General features: G+C 40.3%; 1 protein-coding gene across 1 annotated transcript; it reads left to right on the forward strand.

Moving 5' to 3' along the window:
- Window positions 1-5,539: 5,539 nt before the first annotated feature.
- FBXO28 (F-box protein 28) lies at window positions 5,540-22,755 on the forward strand. The gene is made up of 5 exons (XM_005151871.3): window positions 5,540-5,764; window positions 11,855-11,964; window positions 12,970-13,108; window positions 15,478-15,673; window positions 21,093-22,755. Exons 1-5 carry the CDS (start codon window positions 5,552-5,554, stop codon window positions 21,485-21,487), a joined length of 1,053 nt encoding a protein of 350 aa, XP_005151928.1. The 5' UTR covers window positions 5,540-5,551; the 3' UTR covers window positions 21,488-22,755.
- Window positions 22,756-27,508: the final 4,753 nt, after the last annotated feature.

Consider the following 27,508-nt stretch of genomic DNA (forward strand, 5'->3'; position numbering starts at 1 on the left):
CTGCTTTAGATAACCCTGGCAGACACAAGTATGTGGTCTGTAAGTGACAAGAAACACTTTGGGAGCTGTGTTTTACTTCTGCATCAACATTATTAGTGCAGTTTGTCGTGCCAGGGATGTTTCACTCAGCTGAACTAATGAGACACAGAGAGACATTACTGATGTCTTCACTGAATTATCTTTATCATAGTGTAAGTATGTGGTAATATACTAAAATCTAAGGAATTCCTTGGAACTTACATCACAACTGGGCCCCTCCTAATGATGGAAGCTGATTCTCCATCGTAGAGCTTCCGAACATCCTATAAGAAAATAATAGAGAATTAGCAAAAGTCGTGTAATCTAACTGAAATCTCCCTTTTTGTTTTATAAATGCTTTTTCACGGAGCTAACTTCTGAGTACAGCTGTGCGAGAGTATGTAACCTGAGCAAGAGAACATGCTATCCAGTCCCTGCAGTCCTCTTTCAGGGAAGGTATTATGACTCCAATAGAAAGGTTATTTGTCTGAACTCTCATCCTTTTTTATCCCCCAAGTACATCAGTTCTCCTAATTAATATATTACATGTCTACAAACTCCAGCTTTCTTGTGGGTTTGAAAATACTTTTAGTTAATTTTTTTCTTGAAATTAAAACCAGAAAGAAAATACTTAACGAAAGCTTGACTGAGCAATATGCTCAGCCTACAAAAACTACTCAAGATTAGTCTGGTCCTCATACTTTTAGCAGAGAAAAATCTACAGAGGCTGTACTTTCTTTAGTTCTGTCTTATATCCATTTTCCTTTTGCTTCTACTTCTCATTTCCCAGGGAGAATCACATTCTTTTGCCTCTGAACTTCAGCTTATGATCGCTATCAGATACCCAACACATAGTATTACAAATGAATTATGAGGTAGATGTAGATTTTAGAGACGGTTTCTCAACCAACTTTTTATGCAATACAGAACACTAGTGAGCCCCAAACTAGTTAAACTACAAAAGGTCAATTTAAATATGTTGATTTAATTAAACTGGCATTACATTCATATCTGAACCTGACTCTATTACAAAAACTATTAAGTTACTAAAGGATCAAAAGTCTCAGCTGCAAAACATGGGTCTGTGAAATTTACATTTGTTAAGCACATTCTAAAAGGAAATTTCGATGTGGCTTCTTTCCCCATTTATTTTTTAATGCCTCTCAAAAAAAGACCTTTAAGCAAGCAAGACTTTACCTTGGCGTCCAGCAGCCTGAATGAAGCAATAGCTGTGTGAATACACCAGACCTCTTAAAAAAAACGTTAATATCCATAAAGTGAGCAAACTGCTGCCGCCCTACAGAAGAAAACGTGCCATGTGGGAAGGCATTTTCTATTTTTCCATTGATTACACTGACTTAATAAAACAAATCTGTTCTCCTCCCACCCAACTTCTGCTCCTATCCTCAGTTTTTGAGCACATTCCTCCTCTCTGCTCCTATGTTCCTCATTAACATGGCAGTTCTTGACCTAGTTACACAACTCCAACCCCTGCTGCTACGTTTCTTCCCCATCCCTGTCTTCCCAGATGTCTGCTTGTTAGCTCCTGCTTGTCACTTTCTCCCCTTTCCTGAATTTCTTCTTTCTCACATTTGCTACTACAACTTCCCTTGTATTTAAGGCTCTTCACCACAGTTCTTGGTGTTGCTTTGCTTTCATACAAAGCCCAAACAAAATATTCCACATACTTTCATTAAAATTTCGGAGTACTTGCCATCCTCAACAGACCACACTCCAATCAGTTAGGAGCATGATATGCATATGGTCTCATAAGCTTGTAGTAAGCTGAGAGGTTCAATCTGTTCAGTGTAGATACATACTAACATGGTATAATCAAAACTAAAGTTATTTCAAGATTTTTTAACTCTTACAAGCATTGCAGAAATCTATATGAGTTGTAACCCAAATAAGCAGGTTTGTATCCTGTATGAGCCCTAAAACACTGACAAAATGTTGGCGTGTTGACATGCAAGAGACTCTACATAACTTTATTTCCTCTCTTTCAGGAAGTATTATAGAATCACAGAATCATAGAATAGTTAGGGTTGGAAAGGACCTCAAGATCATCTAGTTCCAGCCCCCCTGCCATGGGCAGGAACACCTCACACTAAACCATATCACCCAAGGCTTCATCCAACCTGGCCTTGAACACTGCCAGGGATGGAGCATTCACCACCTCCCTGGGCAACCCATTCCAGTGCCTCATCACCCTTACAGTAGAGAACTTCTTCCTTATATCCAATCTAAACCTCTGCTGTTTAAGTTTCAACCCATCACCCCTTGTCCTATCACTACAGTCCCTAATGAATAGTCCCTCACCAGCATCCCTGTAGGCCCCCTCAGATACTGGAAGGCTGCTATGAGGTCTCCACGCAGCCTTCTCTTCTCCAGGCTGAACAGACCCAACTTTCTCGGCCTGTCTTCATACAGGAGGTGCTCCAGTCCCATGATCATCCTCGTGGCCTCCTTTGGACTTGTTCTAACATTTCCATGCCCTTTTTATGTTGAGGACACCAGAACTGCACACAATACTCCAGGAGAGGTCTCATGAGAGCAGAGTAGAGGGGCAGGATCACCTCCTTTGACCTGCTGGTCATGCTCCTTTTGATGCAGCCCAGGATACAAGTTGTCTGGCTTCACACTACCTGACAGTAACTGAAAAGTTAAGCCACTACAGAGCCTGTATGAGGATTTAGTGAAAGTGTGGTCTGTGTTTTTGCAAATTTAATACAAAGTGATTCATGCTCAGAAAAATGACACAAGATACACTGGGGAAGGATGTGGATCAGAACCTGGAAGGTGGCAGAATTAGCCTACTTGCTGAAGCAGACTTATTAACTATAAAGCTATTTATATAGTTGTAGTTCATAATATAAAATATACAGTGCATATTATTAATATATTCTACTTAGTAATACAGTAAATATACAGAACATAAAGCTTACATTTATTAAACATCAAGCTGTATCTTAAAACCTCAACTTGTCCAAATGATAATTGGGAATGGGTTGCCCAGGGAGGTTGTGAATGCTCCATCCCTGGCAGTGTTCAAGACCAGGTTGGATGAAGCCTTGGGTGGCATGGTTTAGTGTGAGGTGTCCCTGCCCATGGCAGGGGGGTTGGAACTAGATGATCTTAAGGTTCTTTCTAATCCTAACTATTCTATGATAAGACAACACAAAAATCATTCTTAAAACCATCTTAAATTATATATGCTTAGGATGAAAAAATCCACTAGCTTTTAAAGCATTAAGGGACTGCCAGCCCAAACTTCACATGCCAAGTCACAAGAATTCTATGAAGACTTCTCCTGTGTTTTAAACTGCTGAGTGTGCATGTGAGAGGAGATCAGGTCCTAAAATTAAGCACAAGAATAAACCCCTTGTTTCAAGATAGCCAGATCATTTTACAGCAGCATTGATGAGTTGAGGGGTGGGGGGAGCAAAACACTCCCAAATCCATACAAGGCACAGAGTGTTCTGCTCCCAAAAAGGAAATATTAATCTCAGTGCACATTTTCAGAATGCCATTAGGATGACACACATAAAGGCTTCCCCTTGCACTGCCTTGCTCCCAAGTTAATTATTTTAGTTACAATCTTCTTTCTGTTAAGAGAGAGGTTGCAGGTGGGTTTCCAAGGAGAGGGGAGAGCTGCACATGAAAGAAGTGGGTTAAGATAAACCTGCAAAGAGAAGAAGCGCAGCTGAAAAAAAAAAGCACAGGGATGCTGCAGGCACCTAATGCTTTAACCCTGCAATGTTTTAAGCCGTATTACCTTGGTGCAGGTACTGCAACAAGTGGTCCCATTCTCCCCAAACATTTTATGTCTTTTTTCCGTATGCTTTGCTAGTGTCACTTCTGGGATTTGCCTAGTGATCTTCTTTGGCAAGTCAGTCTTCAGCAGCTCCAGTTCCCCAGTCAAGCACACACGCTGAATGGTACTGATGGGGAAAAAAGCAGCAGCCACAGCTGAAGGTAGAGAGAAGACTGGCACCATACTTCTCAATGGCTGTGCCAAGTTCTGTGGGGCTAAAACGGTTGTGAAACTACGGTGTGTCTGTGACCATGCTCCGAAGCACCAGGGAATGTTCTAGAAACAGCCCTTGGTCCCATCCCTTTGCTGCCCCAGCTATTAGAGACAAGAAACCTCCACAATGCACAGGATTAAAGGCAAATACAGCAGCAGAGTTTGTTTTATTTTGGATGTTTCACCTCTCCAATGATGTCTGGTTCCAAGCAGTGCTCTGTGGGCAGCTGCAGCTCATGCCAGCTTGCTCTGACCTCTGAAGGCCACAGCAGACCTGCACACCCTCTGGCTCGTCTGGCTGCTGGGGCTCCCCTTGCTTGTCCTGGCCAAGTGGGGTCAGGCCCAGGCTGGACACAAAAGGCAATGCTCATCTGTCTGTATGTGGAATAGAAAGGCCTGGGTGACATTTTTAAGAAGTATGTAGCTGTGCCTCATGAGCTCCAGAGGTATTTTTCTGTCCTGTGGATGCCCTACTGTAATTCAGCTGTATTTTCCTGTGCCTGCACAGCCATCACTGCTCCTGTGGTGTGGAGGAAGCACTGCCATACCCCTGAGTATCAGCAGTGAGGAAGATTTGGAGGTCCTTCTCACAGTTGCCTCAGGAAGGGGCTCATCTCTCCTGGCTGTTGCTGCTGTCTGGCTACTGGGGGTGAGGGGATGGCATCAAACTGCCTCAGGGGAAATTCAGGTTGGGTATCAGGGAAAAGCTCCACATGGGGAAGGTGATCCAGCACAGGAATGGGCTCCTCAGGGAAAGGGTCAAGGCTTCAAGCCAGTTGGCATTCAAGAAGCATTTGGAGATATATATATATGGATATATATATGGTTTAACTCTTAGGTTGCCCTGCATGGAGTGAGGAACAGGCCTAGATGCTTGTAGTGGGTCCCTTCCTGCTTAGGACAGCCTCTATCTACGTGAGCTTCTGCAACTTCCTCAACCACCTTACTCTTGTGTCTCTTCTTCTATAGCACAGCAGTAAAAAACACAAAACCCCAGGTGCATGGGGCCAGGCTGCTGGTGCAGGGAGCTCAGCATGGCACTTCCAACTGCTTTGGGCACCATGCTACTGTGAGGTGTCCTGGTCCATGGCACAGGGCTGAACTAGATGACCTTAAGTCCCTTTCCAACCCAAACCATTCTCGGACTTACCTCCTGTCACAAACGCACCAGGCACATGCCCTGAGGTGTTTACCAAACCTTGTTTGTGCTTTTAACCCGCACAACAGCAAGCCTCGAGCTTCCATTGCGCACAGCAAACCAGGTTTATTTCCAGCTGGTTGTTTTAACCCTGGCAGGGTCACGACCACTCGGGACAGGGCGGAATGTGAAGCTCCCCACGCCTCTCTTCCAGGCTCCCCCTCAGCCTGGCGGCGGGTGTCACAGCCCCGCAGCTTGGCAATACCGAAGCCCCTATGGGACAGAGGGAGAATGCTCTATCGGGGGCGGAAGTGTCGTCAGAGAAAGGCTTTCTCTCCTCCCACAGTGGAGGAAGGACGGGCTCGAAGATGGCGGCGCCGGAGGAGCGGCTGGTGTCGGAGGGGGAAGGCAGTTCGCTGGGCTCGGCGCGGCTCTCCCCGCCCACGGTCTCGGAGTCTCACGACTGTCTGGCGCCCATGGAGCTGCCTCCTCAGAGCAACACGCTCATGGGGTTGCCCATCGTGGCGATCGAGAACATCCTCAGCTTCCTGTCCTACGATGAGATAAGCCAGCTCCGCCTGGTAGGGGACGGGGGGCGGCGGGGCGGGGGGCGAGGGCCTTGCAGCAGCCGGGGCCTGGGCCCGCTGGGGGATGCCTCCCCATTGCCTTGGTGCCGCTGGCCCTGGAGCAGCGGTGGGAGGTGGTGGCGGCCCCGGCTGCCCCCCGCAGGGCTGCTGCTGTCTCCGGTGGGATGGGGCTTTCTTCCTTCTCCCCAGTGGTCCCCCAGCCTCGGGTATGGGGGTGATGGGAGTGTAGGCGTGTGCCTTCTTCATTCAGGCTTTCCTAAACGTCTTTTACCTTGCCCTGCTGCTTTCATTCCGGTCGTCCTCTGCGAGAAGCTACTGGGCTGCTAGAGGCTTGTTTCTCCTGGCGACTGCTTTCCTTGGGGGTCCTGTCTATTGTGTTTCGTGCATCTGTGTTTATTTTTACGTATAGAGCTTAAGCCTACAAGTGTAGGAGATGGTGAGCCTGCTGCTCCAAAGAGTCTGCTTTATGTAGAAATCAATGTGGAGTTAAAAAGAAGATGCAAAAAAGCCCTTGTGTGCCTGAAAGGCTGCCTGCTTCTTCCAGTCGCAGTAGTAGATCTAATAAAAGATACTACTTCTACCTCTGAACTTCAAAATGAAAAAAATAACCCCAAAAAACAGTGTGCAGCTGTCAATGAGGAGATCAGTGTGTACCAGTCTTTAACTGCTGGCCTGAGGAGCCTGATGTAAACTATGACATGATAAGCAGCTATCTTACGGAATTTCTCACGAGATTGTAAATGAAGTAATGGGGAATTAATGCATAGCTTACGTAATGCTCAGGAAACTTGGATGTACTGTTTCTATTTTAAGAAGTCTTATTAGCCTAAACTGGATAATATTGCAAGCATATTTCTGCAGAGAATTAGTCTATGTGTGTCCTGGATCAGCAACCTGAAGTGTTGCATCTTGACTGTAACTTTAAACTGAAAGCTCTTCAAGCAGAAAATCTGTTCTTACTCGTACTGCACTAAGTACACCAGTACCTAAATATTTCTAGCATGCTGTCAGTCTGCTGAAGACTTTGCTGCTTCTGTGAAAGTAGGTAGTAGAGCTGTGAAAAAGATGTAACACTGTCATTTTGGATTGCAGCCACTGCTTTTGAGTACTTCCAATTTGAACAAAAAGAAGTAGGTATCCTGTTTGGGTATGCTTAATGTTGCATGGTCAGTATTGCAGTGCTAGGCACAGCCCTTTGCTGCAACTTTCCCGTTGCATTTTATAAATTGTGGTACCCGTGGGAGCTGTAACCAGTCAGTAGAAGGTTTCTTTCTTTTCTAAGTTAACGTTTGTAAGCAATGCTTTGTCAGCAGTGAAACTGAGAATAGGAAAGATGGTGGTGGTGGAGGGCTAAACCAGCTGGTTGAGCGCTCAGTGCTTCTTGAGAAGTAAAATAAAGCATTTCTGTGCTCTCTTGTGTAGCACCTGCAAGTTCATTTTTCCAGATGACTGCCTGTTTCAGAAGTTTCAGAAATATGCAAATCCAGATTGGATAAATACCAACTTTGACACACAAAGAGAACAATACTAGACGTAAAATGAAGGAAACTATTCAGTTGGTCTTTCTCTATTTTTAGTTTTTGAGTCAATAACAGCCAAGAAACTTAATCTCCATCCAGTTCCTTACTGTTCCCTTAAGCACATCAGAAGGCATTATGAGTATTCTTCTGAGAAGAAAGCACACTTGTCTTTGTTAACCAGCTGTAATACAGAGAACCAAAGCCCTTCTGGTTTGACCTAGTCAAAAGTACAGCTCATAACCACATAAGCCTGATCAGCTAGGGCTTTTGTGTGGCTATTCAGAACCAAACCTGTTCTCTTAGCAGCTCACTGAGAGGAAGAAACTGGATGTTTTGCATAATGCCAGATGAGGTTGACGGAGTTAAGGTGGCCTTTAAAAATAACAATGCCCAGGCATAACTTCATGAAATTTCATCACTTTCAGATTTTTAAAGGCTACAAGTACTCTTGGGAGGCGCTTGTATATTCCTGTTCGGAAGATCTGTCTTCTGCAGTAGTAGTTTTCTCTTTGCTATGAGAACTGACTTGAGCTGCTTATCAAAGATGAATGGGTGTATCTTATAATGAGTAGTATTCTGCGAAAGATACCTCACAGGACCAAATTAGTTGAATGACAGGGATTAAATTAATTAGGTCTCATGCATATTAAAAATGTGTCCAAAATCTGCCTCATTAACCCTTAAAATGTGGCAGTGCTTGGGATAGAGCATCTTGAGGAAGGTAGGAAGATACAATCCAGGACAGCAATCAGCCTAAATGAAGGTTTTTCAAACTTGTAGACACAAAATGTGGATTCCCTAAACTGCTCCCTTTGATGCATTCTCTGTATCCCAGCGTGGAAGGAAATGGATGTCCTAATCTCTGTCTTTTTCTAGAGTACTGTAGCTCTCTGATAAAAGAAAAATAATCTTTAAATTGAACTGGTGTTAGATCTGGAGTGTGTACAAGAAGACAGACTAGGGAGTTGACTGGGTGGGAGGACAGAACATTAGAACGTTTTCAAATGAAAATAGAGATAGGAACCTTTATTGTTTATATTGGGCATGATGAGGAGCATAATCTAAAGCTTAAGATCCATAAGCCTTTTTCTGTTCCCAAAGGCCAAGGCAAAGAACATTTCCTGCTGCTGATTGCTGTTAGGCAAGGCAAGGCAGGACCATGGGCCCCTCATTGTGCAAAGGAGCACTTGCTTTCCTGAGCATAATGCTTTTTGCTCTTCCTGGTGTTACTGCATTTAAAAACACAAATTAAGCACTGCTGGTTAAGCAGTGAAGTAGATCTAAATTAATGGAGACTGAACAATAGGTATTTGAAATGCAGCCTTGTCTGAAATTATGCAGTTCTTGAGTTACCAAAATTTGTTCAGAGAAAGTGAATGAGGGGAAAAGCAGTGGCATTTTGCTTTCATCCGAGTGAATTTGTACTTAATCTGCTTCCCCTGATATGTTACTGTAAGAGAAACACAGAAAACCCACAAGATCCTGATGTCTGAAGCTGTGATGTTCTAGATGAGCTGCAGCCTAGCACACTGGTATGGAAGCCGGCCCTATTCCAGCTTTTGAAGGCTTCTTTTACTTGGATTTTTTTTAATGACTTAAAGAAGCTTTGGAATTTTTACCTCAGTGGATAATAATGATTTTTTTTTATATTCAGTTTTTATTCCACTCGCATGTCTGAGCTTGGAAATACACTTCCATTGAGGCTATTACTACAGCAAGCATAATTAAAACCAGTCTACACACTCTTTCCATGAACACTCTGAGGAGAAGGTTATGGATTCTGACACACTTCAGAAGTGTCCTAGATTCTTCAGCTAACTTGTACTTCTTTTCTGCAGAGCACAAATAAGGACTGAGAGCCTTTGGACAGCATGGATTTCATCTTCCCTTAGTTGCTATAAATCTGTATTTATGAGCATTTCTGTTTTAAAGCTTCTTGTTGAAGTCATCAACATTTTATCACTTATATTTTACCCTAGAAAGGCATTATGAAACACTTTGTCTGTGTAGCCTCTAAGGAGAAAAACATATATTGAATCTAAATACATTGGGATATTTTTATCTCTGTTTTGATCCCAAGTCAAGCTTGGAAGAAGTAAGACATGCTTGAGGGAAGGGAAGCTGGTAGCAGTCACTTAGTAGATTGTGTCAGTTAGTTTGTTTACTAAAAGAGGTATATTCTTCCTAGAAATATAGATGTTGTATAGCTTAAATGATGAACCATGAACCAGTTGAGAATTAAGAGATGATTGATAAAATAAATTACAGACAAACATTCAGTTTTTGATGGTACCTGTTACCTGTTTAGTGTTTGGCTTCTAGACTGATTATGGACACAAATATGGGTAATGTCCAGAAATGGGAGCAAAGCATTACCCATTTGCTTGCATTACACAGCATTAAGAACAATAAAAATACCCAGTGGTTAAAAATGTAGTGCATTTCGTATTACCCACTGGGACTTGGTATCTTGGATGTGGGAGGCCTTCAGCACTGCCACCAGATGTCAGTATGCACATGGTTAAAACTACTGATTCCTCAGAATTTGTACTTAATAATGTATTGAGGATTGTTTTCTTTTTTGGGCTGAACAGTTGCATAGCTAACAGAGCCCTTGTGTGGGTGCTAGTTCCTGATTCAGGGGGTTGACAGCATTAGTACTACAAGTATGCTGTGAAGTACTGTACTCAAAATGGTAACAGGTCAAGGCATCCCTAATACAGCTAAAACCTCAAAAGGAACATGACAATTTCCTTCTTTCTGTAGTTGAAGGGCCAGCATTATTGTTTATACTCTGGAGATGCTTTAGCTGATTCAGTGAACGTGGGAGAGAGTGCTGAGACTGTGCTTCTATAGTTAGCCTGTCTCATTCTTCTCCTTTGGCTGTTGACAAGGAAGGTCTAAGACAAAGGAGCACAGATGGATTCACGGCAATTGCTTAAAGGTCCATTAGCACAGATCTGTTTGAAAATGGTCAGCTCTTTATCACAGAATTTATACTAGCTGTGACTAGAAGACTCACTGAAGGTAGAACTTTCGGTAGTGCCTTCTATATAGACAGAAAATAATTTTAGGCTTTTCTGGGAGAAGTGAGAATCTTCTTCCTCAAGGAAGGAAGTGGATGGCCTAATCTCTGTCTTTTTCTGTTTATACCTCAAGGTATAAACTTTCATAAACTTTAAAATTATGAAGTATGTAGTTTATGGAATGTTTATTAAAAAAAAAAAAAAGCCAAAGCTAATCCATTAGAAAGTGGGGTCACTGTGGGAGTTGTGCGCTTCAGTAAAAACCAACCCAAAAACCAAAACCACAAAGAAACTCAATAGAAACAATTTCAAAGGGTAGTTGGTTCACTAACCTCATTTATCTTCAGACCTGAATTGCAGTTGCTTTAAACTTTTGGAGAAGTTGGCTTTGTCTCGTAACTCGTTATATGGCAAAGGTTTAAATGTAGCAGTTTATTGAGGGTTGGTTTTTGTTGTTTGGGTTTTTTTTGCAGCTATTAATGTCTTTTATCCCTGCATCTGTTGAAAAAAAATGAGGCATGTTGGTACCCAACATGGTAAATAAAGAAATCTGTTAAACAGAGAGGAAAATACATTATACACAGAGGAATCTTGTTTCAAGTGCAGTGTATTGCATAAATGTTCAAATTTAATTGTAGCTATCTTCAAAAACATAAGCCTTAAATGCTGAAGGAAACCCATCATGATTTCTTGCTTTTAAAAGATTCTTTTTTGAGACTACAAAACATTAACTTGATTTACCAGAATCACTCTGGAGACAATGTTAAAAGCCAGGTACAGGCATTTGCAACTTCCATTAAAATGGTATCTGCTTATATATGAGTGGTATCCAGCCTCCTGTCTCTTGTTAAGCAATATCAGGAGATAGTGATATCAGAGATTCTGAACTGCATGCAACATAGCTGCCTTTTTTTAGAGTATCCTTGTAAGAGAGCCTTTTTAGAGATGATGATTCCTCAAGCTTAACTACAGTTTCTGCTTCTTGAAATGTAAGAAAAAAAAACAATAAGAGAATCATAGAATCATAGAACAGTTAGGGTTGGAAAGGACCTTAAGATCATGTAGTTCCAGCCCCCTTGCCATGGGCAGGGACACTTCACACTAAACCATATCACCCAAGGCTTCATCCAACCTGGCCTTGAACACTGCCAGGGATGGAGCATTCACAACCTCCCTGGGCAACCCATTCCAGTACCTCACCACCCTTACAGTAAAGAATTTATTCCTTAGATCCAATCTAAACCTCTGCTGTTTAAGTTTCAACCTGTTACCCCTTGTCCTATCTCTGCAGTCCCTAATGAATAGTCCCTCACCAGCATCCCTGTAGGCCCCCTTCAGATACTGGAAGGCTGCTATGAGGTCTCCACGCAGCCTTCTCTTCTCCAGGCTGAACAGTCCCAACTTTCTCAGCCTGTCTTCATACAGGAGGTGCTCCAGGCCCCTGATCATCCTCCACCCAGCAAGTATGGATAAGGTAATAGTAAAAGTGACTTGTAGCCTTAATTGAGCATGAAGATTTTCTTTTTACTTAAATCCAGGTTTGCAAGCGAATGGACTTGGTTTGCCAGAGGATGTTAAATCAGGGATTTTTGAAAGTGGAAAGATACCACAACTTGTGTCAAAAGCAGGTTAAAGCTCAGCTTCCAAGGTACGTACCAGTTAAAACTGTACTTATATTTAAATGTGCTAGATTCTTTTAAGCAGAGTATCAGAAAGGAATTTGTTGCTGGCTAATTCATATATTGAAAAATTGAGTCACGGTTAGTTTTATTTAATTTTTGTTGGGTTTTTTTTTCCCAAAAGCACCTTGACCTAAGATCCAGTTAGAGAATAATGGTGTGGATGAATGTAAGTTGTCGTATACTATGTGCAGGAATATTGGAAAGTGTCTGTGGTATTTTAAACATAGAAAAGAATAGATATGTGCTACTTTCCTCTTCTGGCAAATCAAGCAAGGACTCCTAGAAATGAATGAATGCCATTCTTTTTCAGGACTGACTCCCTTTCTTTATGATTTATCTATGACTGCTTGAAAAAAACAGCAATTTTTTTTTTCAGTGTCAAGGATTAAACAGGGAAAGGGAGTGAAGTTTGACATGTGAGCATTACTGGGAGCTAGTTTCTCAGTTAAAGCAATGTTTTTTTCTCCTCCTTATGAAGAATTAAGTGTAGCTACTGCTGTGTCCTGTCAGATTTCTCAGAGTGAAGAGACTGTTTATTGTAGAGATCCTTTGTCAAAATAACTTACATCTCAACCTCAATTTTGTAGCAAGCCCTATTAATATATTAAATTTGTCAGCTGCATTGAAGTATTAACTGTAGGAATATGGGAGGATAAAAATATTCACACGGACTTAGTGTCTACTGCTTGTTAATAGTGAAAGTTTGTTTTTAAATAGTCCTAAATTACATACAGAGTTTATGGATCACATAAGGTGATTATTTAGAGAACAAATTCTGTCTCAGTGTGGTATGCTATTACTAGCTGGCTCTTAATCCACAGCAGGTTATTTCAATACAGACAGAACTAATGTTAGTGGTTACATTTTCAAACCTCAGAGGGTTTTACAGGTGAAGTTAACTGGAGTGATTTTACTGTTTCATTTCGTTGACTCATTGTTAAATCTGTGTCACTTAATGGTCTGTCTTCTAGACGGGAATCAGAAAGAAGAAACCATTCATTAGCACGTCATGCAGACATCCTTGCTGCTGTAGAAACAAGGCTCTCTCTGTTAAATATGACTTTCATGAAGTATGTGGATTCCAATCTCTGTTGCTTCATACCTGGAAAGGTAAAACATGCTTTATTAAGTGAATGTATATCAGTGTTTAAAAAATACGGTTGTATAACTTAACTTGGGACAGCTGGGACAAACTTATGTAATGTGTATATGAAACTGTGTTTCATAACTTGCAAGCAAACACACAACCCAGTGCTCTGCTATAACAGTCTGGAACGAATGAACCTGACTGTATCTAAATATTAATGATTTTAAGCTTGATTTCAATTTTCCTTTAGGTTATCTCTTAATTCTGATGTGTGAATTGTGGCATATGTATCTTAATACAACCTTTTACAAGAAACACATGATATGTAGGGTTTAATTCTCAATTTTAATTCCACAAAATGGCTGGAGCCCAAGTCATCAGAAGATGCAGTAATTTGGACTACACATAACACTAGGCACACAGTCAGGAAGATTCTAGGCACCTTTCTTAAGGATTTGAGTACTTCATATTATTTGAATTAAGGTATTTAGTATGGGGAAATATTGTGCAGTATTGCAGTGGATGGGGTATTTTTTGTACAGTAGGTGAAATTAGTGTTAATGTGCTAAAAGTGTGCTAAATGTGACTACTACTGAACAATTCCAGTGTTTCAGAATAATAACTCAACATAAAATATAAATTATGTAAGGAAGATGTACATCAGAGATAGCACTGGTTTATAAGATGTGATAATGGAATTGCTCAGGGGAATTGACAAAATCATAATCTGAGGAGGACTGCTACAGCTCAGGGTTGAAACAAGATCTGTGAACATTAGCCTAATGCTCTATTCATTGATCTTTCCATTTGGACATGGCGGATGGTATTAATTGTTCATGGGCAGATAATGGAATTGCACTGGGCTGAGTGGAGAACTTAGGTGTTGGATTCAGGTGAAGCATGGCAGGCATTTCTCCAGTACAGTGGGATAGACTGTTGACATGAAATGTATTTTTGTCTTGATGAGAGGATAACTTGATTTCTTGATACTCTTGGTGTTAATTTTAAATCATTATCATTTAAGATATGCTTATTTCACTTTATTTTTATATATGCCATGTATTTTTAAAAATGTAATGTAATGTTAAACTTAAGTCCTTGATTCTCACGAGATAAATAGAATACTTAAAAGAAATATTGCCTTACTTTTGTGAAGAGTAGACAGAAAGTCAATACTCAGCTAGACCTGGGGTGTGCAGGTGTTGAGCAAGTGAGCTTGCCAGCCATTTCCCTTGTGTGTCCCGAGTCATAAGGACCTTGTTTGTATTCTGATACAATGGCTAAAAAGGGGGTATGTGTGTATTACTTACTTAGTGTATGAGCTTACTCTGTCAATAGATTCAAGGCTCAGAGTTCACTTACAGTCTAGTTCCCCCTTGAAATTTTGTTTGCATGAAGCTGCCACAGAACTGTCAGGAACTGTCTGTGTTAGAATATGTGAATCCTGATTTGAGGTTTGGCATACTGTGTGAGGATTCCTGGTGATATCAGACTGCTGCTGAAACATTTTCTGTTGAGGACGCTTCAAGGATGTTGTTGCTAACGGGATGTAGAGTGGGTTAAATTAGATAAGTCTTTGGTAAGCTCATTGTGTGATGAGACTTTTGTCTAGATTTTGCAAGTTTTTAGCTAAGCTTCCTTATTAAAACAGAAGATGCAACAGAAGATGCAACAGAAGATCATTGCCTATGATTCTAAGTCCTTAATATCTGTGCTGTTCAGGAGATTCTTCAACCATTCTTAGCCCAGTGTCAGTAGTTGTCTTAGTTGGTACTAAGAGACCAGCACTCCTATATTGACCTATCTTACAGCCTCATGCTATAATTCATAGATTAGCAAGACACCTTTTGTCTCTCTCTCCTACCAGAAGGGCTTGCTTTTCAAACATATTAAGAGAGTGCTTATGTTCTCTGCCAGTAGTGGATTGGTATTTTGTAAAGTAATATATTTTGGACTTAATCAAAATTTGGAATATTCTGGGTGTATGCAAGTGGACTCAGATAAATATTTGCATTGGTTCACACTAACATAATTCTTGCTACTCTGTTCAGGTGTTTCATAACTTACTGGGGAAGTGACTCGCTTCAGGTGCTCCAGAAAGAAATTACTATGCTCTACTGAGTATAGATTATATAAGTCAAGTATAGATGTAGTGAAACGACATTTCACACAATGAGCCTCATTCTGTGAATTTGAAGAGAGTTATGACAGATCAAGTGAAGAGCTTCTCTGATATGTCACAAACAGCACTTCATTTCAAAAAGCTGACCTAGAACTGAGCACACGGTGTATGCAATAGTTATGTAGTAAAAGCCCCTAAATATGCCTTCTAAAATGGTCTGAAATAATCTTGCTTTTACCATAAAATCCTAATTCTTCTTAAATGTTTTAGGTAATAGATGAAATTTATCGTGTGCTAAGATATGTAAACTCTACAAGAGCTCCTCAGAGAGCTCATGAAGTTCTCCAAGAACTAAGGGACATTTCCTCCATGGCTATGGAATATTTTGATGAGAAGATTGTTCCAATACTGAAAAGAAAGATGCCTGGGTCAGATGTATCAGGACGGCTGATAGGAACTGCCCCAGGTATTAATTCCAATGTAACATCTATTTTGTTCTTCTGTTAAAAATTACAGCACTGCATCTTTTCAAAGCTCCCTCCCTTAAATGTGAGCTTTATTACATAAACATTGATGACATTTGTTTCTTAGGAATGCTAACTGAAATTCATTTGCTTTGAAATTTAAGGAGCCTTTGTACTACCAAAAGAACAGTCACTTGAATGTATGTTAGAATTCTGCATAGTGTGTATTCATGACACAAACGCTTTTGTGCCACCAATGAATGAGACACTATCGCTGGCACTTGGTTGAAATTTGGCACATGAGACGACAACTTGATGCCTTTTATTTTCAGGACAATCAGCAAAGGAATTAACCTAAGCTGCTGTAGCACATAAGGGCTAGAACATCCTTGTATGTGCTTCTTTTTTTTACTTTCCTGGAGCACTGATGTATACACTAACATGCAAACACTTACAGGCAATCATAAAAAGGCAATTCAAATAACAGTCTATAAATAACCAGTTAAATTGGTCCTTCATGTACTCTGTCACACTTTCCAGAGCTTTTCTGAACCAAAGTCTAAGGTAGTTGTCTCTTATAATGGCCAAAAGCAAAAGGTTAGTACCCACATTATTTTCCCTGTGCTGAATATCCTCATGTTTCTTGAGGACTGTAAAATTAATTTTCTGAAAAGATAACATAAATGAAAAATATTTACATCTTAAGTAAAAACAACAGGCTTGACTGTAGGAGCTGCTTATTGTTTCTGGGATGTCCTGTTCATCTTCTAGCTATCAGTTTGTATACCACCTCTCAGTTATATCCTGTTAGTTATACCTGAAGTCCATTGAGTCTCTCAGTTGAGGAAGATTACCCAAAACCTTAGTTGATGTCAGTCAGCTTTTCAAGGCCAAGGCTTCATGTTGCATAAGAATACCTCTCTTGTGTTGAGGGAGGAGCAAAACCCCCTTAATGGCGACCCTTGAGTGGTACATAATGATAACTATGCTGGCATCCTAACAGGAGGAAAAGGATGTTCCTGTAGGCTGCTCCATACTGTACTCTCTGTGCAGCACTTAAAAATTGCATCTTACTTGCACAGGACACTACTGGAAGAGTAAAGTGAAAGACACCTTGTGTGATAAAATGAAATGTACCTTTTATGATAAAGTGATAGAATACCCTGTGATAAAGTGACAGACACCTTGTACGATAGATAAAGCGATATAGTAATAGGTAGTGATAAATGCCTCTTGTGATACATAAGTAATATGTAATAAAATAAATTTTACAATGAATTACAAACGTAATATGTAATAAAATAATACATGATAGATAAATAAAAATGAAGTAATCATAAGTAATATAAAGTAATAATAAGTAAAATAAAGTAATAGATGCCTCTTACGATAAAGTGATAGATGCCTTTTATGTGTGATAAAAACATTTACAATAAAGTGATGGATATCTCTTATGATAACGTGATAAGACCATTTTACAATAGTTAAAATGATGAACACCTTTTATCATACATAAAATGATAGAGACCATTACAACAGATAAAGTGATAGCTGTCTCTCACAGATAACGAGATATCTTTTACAAAAGATAGTGCTAAACACCTCTTACAATTAAGTTATAGAGACTGTATAGCAGATAAAGTGACAGAAATGATAACATAAGTCTTAGTCTCCTTGATTTGCAGGAAGTTTGCTAGAACCAAGGCCCCACGCAATAAATCCAGTCTGGTTTTAAGATTTAGGCAGCATTGTTTTAAATGATGGAAAGTAAAACCTGTTCCTTCAAAAAGTAAGTTAAACAGTAGTATCTTGTTAAGTTTCAAGCCACAAAAAAGTGACAGATGCCTCTTATGATAAAGTGATGGACGCCTGTTATGACAACATAAAGTGATAGATGCCTCTAATGACACATAAGGTGATAGATGATTCTTGTGATAAGGTGATAGATTTCTCTTAATGATAGCAATAGACAGAATCAGAATGGTTAGGGTTGGAAAGGATCCCAAGATCATCTAGTTTCAACTCCTCTGCCATGGGTAGGGACACCTTGCACTGACCCATGTCGCCCAAGGCTCTGTCCAAGCTGGCCTTGAACACTGCCAGAGGTGGTACATTTACAACTTCCTTGGGTAACCCTTTTCAGTGCCTCACCACCCTCACAGTAAAGAACTTCTTATATCTAACCTAAACTTCCCCTGTTTAAGTTTGAAGCCATCAGCCCTTGTCCTGTCACTACAGTCCCTAATGAAGAGTCCCTCCCCAGCATCTTCGTAGCCCCCTTTGAACACTGGAAGGCTGCTATGAGGTCTCCACGCAGCTTCTCTACTCTAGGCTGAACAGCCCCAACTTTCTCAGTCTGTCTTCATACAGGAGGTGCTCCACCTCTCTTATCCTCCTTGTGGCCCTCTTCTGGACTTGCTCCAACAGCTCCATGTCCTTTTTATATTGAGAACACCAGAACTGTACACAGTACTCCAAGTGAGGTCTCAAGAGAGCAGAGTAGATAGCTCTAAGGGTTGATAAAGTGATAGATGACTCAGGATTAATAAAGTGATGGACAGGCATAAGATAGATAAAGGATAGATACTTCTTATGATAAAGTGATGGATACTTCTTATGATAAAATGGACAGGCATTACAAAACATAAAGCTATAGATGACTATGGTAGATTAAGTGATAGATGCCTGTAATGATAGATAAGGTGGTTGATGACTCTAATTATAATGATAGATGCTTCTCAGAGTTGATAAAAGTAATAGATACCTCTTATGATAGTGATGGACACCTGTTACAAAAGATAAAGCAATAGATACCTGTTAGATAGATAAAGCAACAGATGCCTCTTACGGTAAAGCGATGCCTCTGATGATAGGGTGATAGTTGTCTCTAATGATAGATAAAGAGATAAATGCCTATAATGATAGATTAGTCTATAGATGTGTCAATGATACATAAAGCAGTAGATGCCTCTTAGGATTGATAAAGTAGTAGATGGCTGTTAGGATTGATAAAGTGATAGATGCCTCCATAATTGATAAAGTGATAAGATGCCTCTATAATAGACAAAGTGATAGATACCTCTATGATAGGTGAAATGATTGATGTCTCTTCATAAAGTGATAGATACCTTTTATGACTGATGAAGTAATAGATGCCTCTAATGATAGGTAAAGTGATAGATGCCTCTGATGATAAATTGATAGATGTCTCTATGATAGATAATGTGATAGATGCCTCTAATGATTGGTGAAGTGATAGATGTCTTTAATTAAAGTGTTAGATTTCACTTATGATAAACTGATGCTTCTAACGATAGATGTGGTGATGGATGTCTCTTAGGATTGGTGGAGATAGATGCCTATAGTGATAGATAAAGCAATAGATGCCTCAATGATATATAAAGCGGTAGATGCCTCTTAAGATAGTGATAGGTGTCTCTGATAGATAATGTGATAAATATCTCTATGATGATAACATAACGGATGCTTCTGTGATAGATAAAGCGATAGATGCCTCTGTGATAAAGTGATAGATTCCTCTTATGATAAAGTGATAGATTCCTCTTATGATAAACTGATGCCACTAATGATAACGATAGATGCCTCTTAGGATTGATAAAGTGATAGGTGGCTTTTAGGGTTGATAAAGTGATAGATAGCTCTTATAATAAAGTGATGGACACCTATATGATAAATAAAGGCATAGAAGCCTCTTAGGATGGCTAAAGTAACAGACACCTTTCACGATAGTTAAAGTGATAGACACCTGTTATGACAGAGGAAACGGTGGATGCCTCTGTGATAGATAAACTGGTAGATGTCTTTTTGGATAGATGAGGCGATAGATGCTTGTAATGATAGATAAAGCAGAAGATGTCTCTAATGGCAGATGAAGAGATAGATGTCTTAGGATTGGTAAAGTGGTAGATGTTTCTTATGATAAAGTGATGGACACGTATATGATAGATAAAAGGATAGATGCCTCATATTATAAAGTAATAGTGATGGACACCTGTTATAAAAGATAAAGCAATAGATGCCTCTTATGGTACATAAATTGATAGATGCTTCTAATGATAAAGTGATAGATGCTTATAATGGTAGATAAGGTAATAGATGCCTCAACAATAGATAAAGCGGTAGATGCCACTGATAATAAAGTGGTAGATTCCTCTTACAATAGCAATAGATGGCTCTTAGAATTGATAAAGTGATAGGTGCCTCCTTGTTGGATAAAGTGATAGAAGCCTCTAAGGATAGATGAAGCGACAGATGCCTTTAATGACAGATGAAGCGATAGATGCCTCTAATGATAGATAAGGCAATAGATGCCTCTTATGATCATGGTAGATGACTCTTAGGATTAAATGATAGATACCTGTTATGATAAAGTGATAAACTTTTTTTATAATAAAGTGATAGGTACCTATATGATAGATAAAATTTATTCTGTAGCTTTTAGTGTCCTCAATTTGCAGAATCTTTAGTAAAATCAGGATTTTCAGACCCAGAAACTAGAATGAGAAACTAGGAAGAGTTGTTCTAAGGGATGGAAAGTAAAACATGTTAATCCAAAAAGTGCAAGTGTAGTGTCTTGTTAAGCCCCAAATCACAAAATTTTAGAGCTTTAGTTGTCTACAACTAAGACAGCACAGTTTTATTCCTCCATTGAAATATATTTATTTATTATGACTATTTTGTAATAAATAATTTATAGACATGTTGGGTTTGGGCCTAACATCTGTTAACACTAAGTCTAGATGATGTCTTTATGTAATTTTTGATACAGTGAAGGGAAGGCAGCTTATATACAGAAAATTAATGATGAGCTGTTTTTCACACTACTGAGAATCTTACATATTTTAAATTAAGCTAACTGTGCTCTGGGATGCCATGTGCATACACTTAAACCATAGAATGGTTAGGTTTGGAAAGGACCTTAAGTTCATCTAGCCATGGGGAGGGACACCTCGCACTAGACCATGTAACCCAAGGCTCTGTCCAGCCGGGCCTTGAACACTGCCAGGGATGGAGCATTTACCACTTCTTTGGAAAGCTGTTCCAGTGCCTGACCACTCTCATGGTAAAGAACTTCTTCCTTATATCTAACCTGAATCTCCTCTGTGTAAGCTTTAACGCACTACTCCTTGTCCTGTTGCTACAATCCCTGATGAAGAGTCCCTTTCCAGCATCTTCAAATACTTGAAAGCTGCTATGAGGTCTCCACACAGCTTCTCTTCAGGCTGAACACCCCCAATTTTCTAAGCCTGCCTTTGTGACTGTAAATCTCTTGACATGTTCACCTAACTTGCAACCAGTATTCAGATTTATGTTTGGGGAGTAGGGATAAGTAAAATATGAAAACTGGGACACAATTTGTGTCTTAAAGTTGTAGAGGATTAATTGCAATTTTCTCTGAAGTTCCAGGACCTTCTGCTGCACTGACAACAATGCAGCTATTCTCCAAGCAGAACCCTTCAAGACAGGAAGTCACTAAACTCCAGCAGCAAATAAGAGCAAATGGTACAGGCTTGACATCGCTAAAGCGTGAAATCTCAGAGCTTCGCATCAAGGTGCAAGAGCAACAGAAACAACTCCAAGATCAAGATCAGAAACTGCTTGAGCAAACCCAAATCATAGGTGAACAGAATGCCCGACTGGCTGAGCTTGAACGCAAGCTGCGAGATGTGATGGAGAGCACAGTAGGAAATTCTTCAGGGTCTGGCTCAAATGAACAATCTCCTAGAAAACGGAGGAAGACGGTTGAATCCACAGACTGTCCTAGGAAATCTAAACGCCTTCGAAACAGAAAATAACTTTGGAGTAAACAACACTTTCAGGAGGATACACTTATCTTTAGTAGCCCAAGCAGGTCTGCTTGTTTGTGACTAGCTTCATGGTGTCACTTAGGCTGCTGGTTCTTCAAAACAACACTTAGACTTGAACAGTAATTTTCTTTCATTGAGACTTTTCCCCTGCTTTCTGTATGGGTGGGCCTAATGCACAAAACCTTTCAGATTTGCAACAGTTACATACTAACCAGACCTGCTCTGTTATGTTTCGAAAGGTTAACTTTTTTTTGTGCCGATGTGTTTAAAGTAAACTTATTTGTGTTTATGCATATGTTTGAATAAAAACCTTAAATAAATTCAGTCTTAACTGATTAAAAAGTTAAGCATAAAAACAAATGTCCTGTTCACTTGAAGCAAAGATCCATTTGTAAAATCTTGGTTTAGAGGACTTGAACTTTTTTTGTTAAAAGTGACCTTGTCTGGAATGTCTGAAAACTAGTTAATACTTTTTGGGGGTCTCTGTAACAAGTAACACTGACTTCTTAAGCTACAGTATTGGCTATGTATTTTTGTAAACTTAAAAGGAAAGGCCTCTGTCTGGTCTTCACATGCACACCCCCTGGATGTTGATCTTGGGAGCCATATTCCACATTTGCATGGATATATGCATGTGCAGCTTAGCCTACCAAAAGCACTTGCCTGAAGTTGTTCTGAACTCTGGGAGAGAGCAGAGACCTATAAAGCAATTTCTTTGTTCCTCAGCCATAGCTTAACATCTGCTTTCTGACAATGATGTGGTCTCACACAGGCGAGTTTGAACCTAGGTGCTCTCCCTCTCTTACTGCTTGTAAATCACAGGTACAGTTAGGCAGAGCTGGAGAACTGAAATCATTTGATTCACAGGCCAACATTTAATCAGTATCAAATTGTCCCCAGAATATCCAAGCTCAGGGGGACATGTTTGAATGAAATTCTGTATTCTGGAAAAACTTCAACTATGTTATGTGTATGTGTTCGGGGTGGGGTTGGAAATTTCTCTGTAACACTGATGACAATATTCTACAGTTATCCAAAAAGGTAAATCACTTCAGACAAAGCTTTAATTTCTTTTGCACTTCTGTTTTGAGCTTGTAACTGGAAAAGCATGTCTTGCACTGTTCAGTCTCTCCGATCACCTTAACAACCTCAGAGTTGTGTACAGTGATTTTTTTCCCCCTCTGTATATTTTTGGAACTTTATACGAATACCATTGTCCTTGTTTTTGTTTTAATGTACTAAACTATGTAGCTTTATCATTTGACTTATGGGTTTTTTTTTTAATCAGCTGCTGCTTTGTGTTTAGGCAGTACTGAATTCAAATTGGTGTGGCACTGAAAATGCAAATACTGCATTTGGAGCTGGTCAGAATCTTGCTGTTATTACGATGAGTTAAAATGCAAATTTCTCATATGTTTTATGTGGCTGTCAGCATCATATACTGGTTGTATTTAAATCGATGAACAAAGCAGAAATTGGTCAAATGTTACACGATTGTGGGGAAAGTGACCTTTCCCTAAAACTTCAGCTACAAGTTTTACTTCTAAAACATATTAGCTCATATCAGAAGTAACATTGCAAATACCTAATATTTAGCAGACATTTAATTTTCAAATAAATTTGTTGCGTGGTTTGTGTCCTTTAAAAAAAACCAAAGGTACTGCTTAAGAGAAGCATCCAGGAAGTGATACAAAGTTATCTGAGGGAAAGGTTAAACTGCTAAAGGAGTAAATTTCTTTTTTACTGTTATGGACCTCTTTAAGGTAGATATCTGCTGTTCAGTTTAAAAGCATATATTTTGTCTTTTAGAAAATGATCTTGACTCAAAAGGTTTGGAATGATAGCTGTAACTGCTGTCCATCATTTGATACAAATTCATTTAATGGTCATTCATGGTGACAAATTGATGAAGTTTTCTTAACTACCCCATATTTGTGGTTAAATAGGAATTGCATCTACTGAAAAGGTTAATTCATATATCTCAATATCTTTCACTTCAGTTTCTTTATTCTAGAAGATGCAAACAGTTCCCTCCCTCCCCCCAGTATACAAATAGTTTCAGGTTATTCATATTAATATATTTGTGAATCTATGTGTAAGCCACATGTAAACTGAGCTGGAAAGAACAACAACAGCCTATTGTTACATGAAACATTCTCTGTGAATGGTGCCAAGTTGGAATCTTCAACTAAAGGAAGTACCACGTGCTGCAAGTTTGCAGGTGTATCCTGATCCTCTGTGTGCTACCAAATGTAAAATTGAATGAGCCTCATGAAACTTAAGTGGTAGAGGGGGTTGTTACAAGCAATCTCCATGAAATGTCACAGCAAAGGTATGCTGCTGTTTTGTTTTCGCTTCCTGGGGAGGGAGAGATATGACTCTGGACTATACACTAGTGGTATAGATAGAATATGGAAAACAATTAATAGTAGAGGAATAACTGGAACGTTAACTGCTGACCCCATATTGACCCTTACTAAATATAAAAGGGTGCATTTTGCAGTATATGAACAAGCTGATAAATAGCCTGAAGTAAAATAATTTCTGACTATAAATGTCTGTGCAGGTTTACATGAATTGGTATATCAGCCTCAAAAAAGTACAGTGTTAGTAGCAATTAGTGATCACAGAATCTGTTCAAGGTAGAATCTCAAATCAGTGAGACTAAGATGTAATTTACAAGTTAACATAAAAAATGTTATTTGCAGTGTTTTCGGTTTTAGTGCTTGTAGCGACAGCTGAAACAGTACAGTTCAGGGTTGACAGAGAAAGCCAAGTATCTTCTACAGCTATTTCTTAAAATAGTTTAAAACTCCTGTTTCTTCCTGTTTGTTGGGGTTTTTTTGTGGGTTTTTTTTTTTAGTCTTAAAACAGCAGCTTGCTTTGTAACAGCTCTTTGTTTCATGGTAGGGTTTTGAATTCCTGATACTCAGCACATTAACTTAATCACAGAAGTTCATTAATGTTACAAGGATGCCTCCACATAATTTCTTCATGTAAAAGGTAAGACTGTATTGAACAGAAGCTTTGTTGCTCTAAGATCTTCTAACAGTTAATCATGGGAACTGCTAACATCACCTAAGGAATTTTCTGCATCAAGAGCCTCTTGAAAATAGGGTGATGTAAGAAGTAGTTAAATGCGTGTTTATACAAGCACGGATAACCTGATTTCCTAGTGTTCCTGATGATTTTAAGGTGGTAACTGGCAAATTGCAGTGATCGTTTGTTACTTCATTCATAGGTAAATTCAGTTTGGAGTATCTTACCACAACACATCTGCTAGTTGTTAACTGTTCTGATATTCTCTAGTTGCATTCCTATGTTGCTTTGCGCTATTCTTGGACCAGCTCACTTGTCCATGTGCTCTCAGTTCTTGCTGTTCTACTCGCTGGATCTCACCTTCCTGCGTGGACAGGGATGTGCTGCCAGCTGTGCTTATGTGTAACTGAGCTCTCCAGGATTTTTTTTTTCTAGCTTTATGCCAGCTGAAGACATGCTAGGTACTGGATATCTTCGTCTTTGGAAGGGAAAGTTCCATGTTAACCTTGCTGAGGACCTAATCTGGATTTGTTACATGGAATGCTTAAACCAGAATGGCTCAGTGATTAGGAAAAACACTGCACTCCAGGACACTTGGGCAATTACATTTTCTATTTAATATTTTTCTTAGTTGTTTAAGCCTTGTTTGGCTGCAATGGAATGTTTATTTTATAAATCTGGAATCTATTTAATTACCCTACTGAAAGTTGTGACCATTTACAAACCTATATACATTTGCAGCTCTGTAAACCTGCTGCGGCATCCTGAACTCTTGATACCCTTGTCTTTTTTTACCTCCAGTGCTCCTGCCAGTAGCTATGACCTTAGCAGCAGCCACGTTTTGTTCTCTGCAGGATCCTTCCCATGGTTGAGAAGGTTTTTAGTGCAGTGCTAATATTTGAACTACAATGAGAAGGGAACATTTTGAGGAACAAGGGAGACTTGTTTTTCAACCAGTCCATCAGACCCATGGCGTCCAAAGCTGGAGCTGGGAATTGAACTTTCCATTCCAATGTCACCCATTTTTGACATGGAGTGAAACACTTGTGATCCTGGCAGTTTTGCAAACAACTTCTGCTCTGGTAACTCAAACGCACTTCCTGGTTTATTGTGAAGCGGTCACTGAGCAAGAAGTAAAACTGAACAAGGACAGAATGCCTTGATGAAATGGAAACTGATTTTCCTGTGTATGCTGCACCACTCCTCACATGTGACTATGGACGGAAAAGCTGAGAATAAACTTTTCCATCTTTCTTCCAATCCTCTCATATTTGCTTCTAATTCACATCCTAATATACACAGAATGAAAATGTGTGTAAACAAAAATATTTGCAAAGCTGTTCCATCTTATAGATCCTGTGCTTTGTCCATTACTTTAGGTTGCAAACATTTTCAAGTAGGGCTTGTATTTCCACTGCATTTGCACCATTGCCCATGGGCTAATATTTATTGGCCTTTTTTATTCATTATTACTGATAAATTTCAAGTGATGCATCATGAAACGTGAGATATTCATATTACATTTATACATCAGGTATAATTTACTTTGTGACAACTTCCTCTGTTACTTTTATTAGTTATTATTGATTTACATACCTTATCTATCATAGAGGCATCTGTCTGCCTTATCTATTGTAACAGGCATCTATCACTTTTACTAATGTAAATGGTGTTTATTCCTTTGTCCATCATAAGAGGGATCTATACCTTTATCATATAGGTATCCATCGCTTTATCATAAGAAATGTCTATCGCTTTATCAATCCTAAGAGGCATCTCCTGTTTTATCTATCGTAAGAGGCATCTCCTGTTTTGTGTATCATTAGAGTGGAATTAAGGACAACTAAAATTCCAAGCAAGTACTCATTCTAACTGCTACATAAAGTAGCCTTTGTAACTGAACTGCCCACAGTCAGTATTTTATGCAAAATAGAGGCAGGCACAGATAAAATGGAGTTTAGTTCTCACAGAGAAGTTTGTCAAAGCTCTTAAAATATCTTACCACAGAAAGTGAAGAAAAAGGAGACCTACCTTGGCCCCGGGTGTTTTTGAGTTGCAGCTGAGGATGTATCTTTAGGTAGCTTTTAGAAGTTTAGACTTTGGCCAAATGACAGCTAGTTCTATTACCACACATATCTCACCTATGGACAAGAAAAAGTGCTTTTTGAAGAGCCGCTGGAAGATGTGGTTTCTGTTTCCAGTCTTAATAAAGCAACTCGCATGACTCTGCTCGACAGTCTGCGGTGGCCTCTGGGCAGGTTGTCACCACCGAGGGGGCAGAAATCCCACCAGCAGCTAAACCCGCATGAGCACCAGTCAGGACAGGAGGCAGCAGACGGCGGGGTGGGGTGTGTGTGAACATGAAGCGGGCTCGCCCTCCCTACCACGGTGAACCACGAAGGAGCTCCGGGTTTCCACAGCGCCTGGACGCAAGAGGGCTGCCGGAGTCAGGGCCAGCGTTACAAGCCGAGACTTTTCTCTCCCTCCTTACATATCAGTTGTTCCTGAGGCGTTATTAAAGGCACCCACAGCACAGGCCACCTCACTGCTGGTCTGAGGCGCAGGCTGCCGCCTCGCGCTCTGCTCCCCTCAGGCGGCAGCGCGTCACGGCCCCCTCAGCCCACACCCGGCCCCTCGGGCAAGGACGCCTCCATCGGGAAGGTCGGAGAGCCGCAGCCCACCCGTACGGCCGCAGGACGGATCAATGAGCACCTCTTCCGTAACGGGGGAGGAACACACAACCACTTTTCGGCCGGGGCTGGCACTGAGGAGCGGGCGGCCCCTCAGGCGATAGCTTCACATCGCGCCTCGCCCCGCCCGGCCAGGCCCGGCCCGCTCAGGGGCGGGGCCTGTCAGCCCTGACAGCCGGCAGCTAGCCAATGGGAAACGAGGCTGGAGTGGTGGGCGGGGCTCCCGTCGAGCCTCCTCCGCGGAGCTATAAAGTGCTGCGCTGGAGTGTGGGTGTCGCGG

Source organism: Melopsittacus undulatus, chromosome 3, assembly GCF_012275295.1.
Source record: "Melopsittacus undulatus isolate bMelUnd1 chromosome 3, bMelUnd1.mat.Z, whole genome shotgun sequence".
Taxonomy (NCBI): Eukaryota; Metazoa; Chordata; class Aves; order Psittaciformes; family Psittaculidae; genus Melopsittacus; species Melopsittacus undulatus.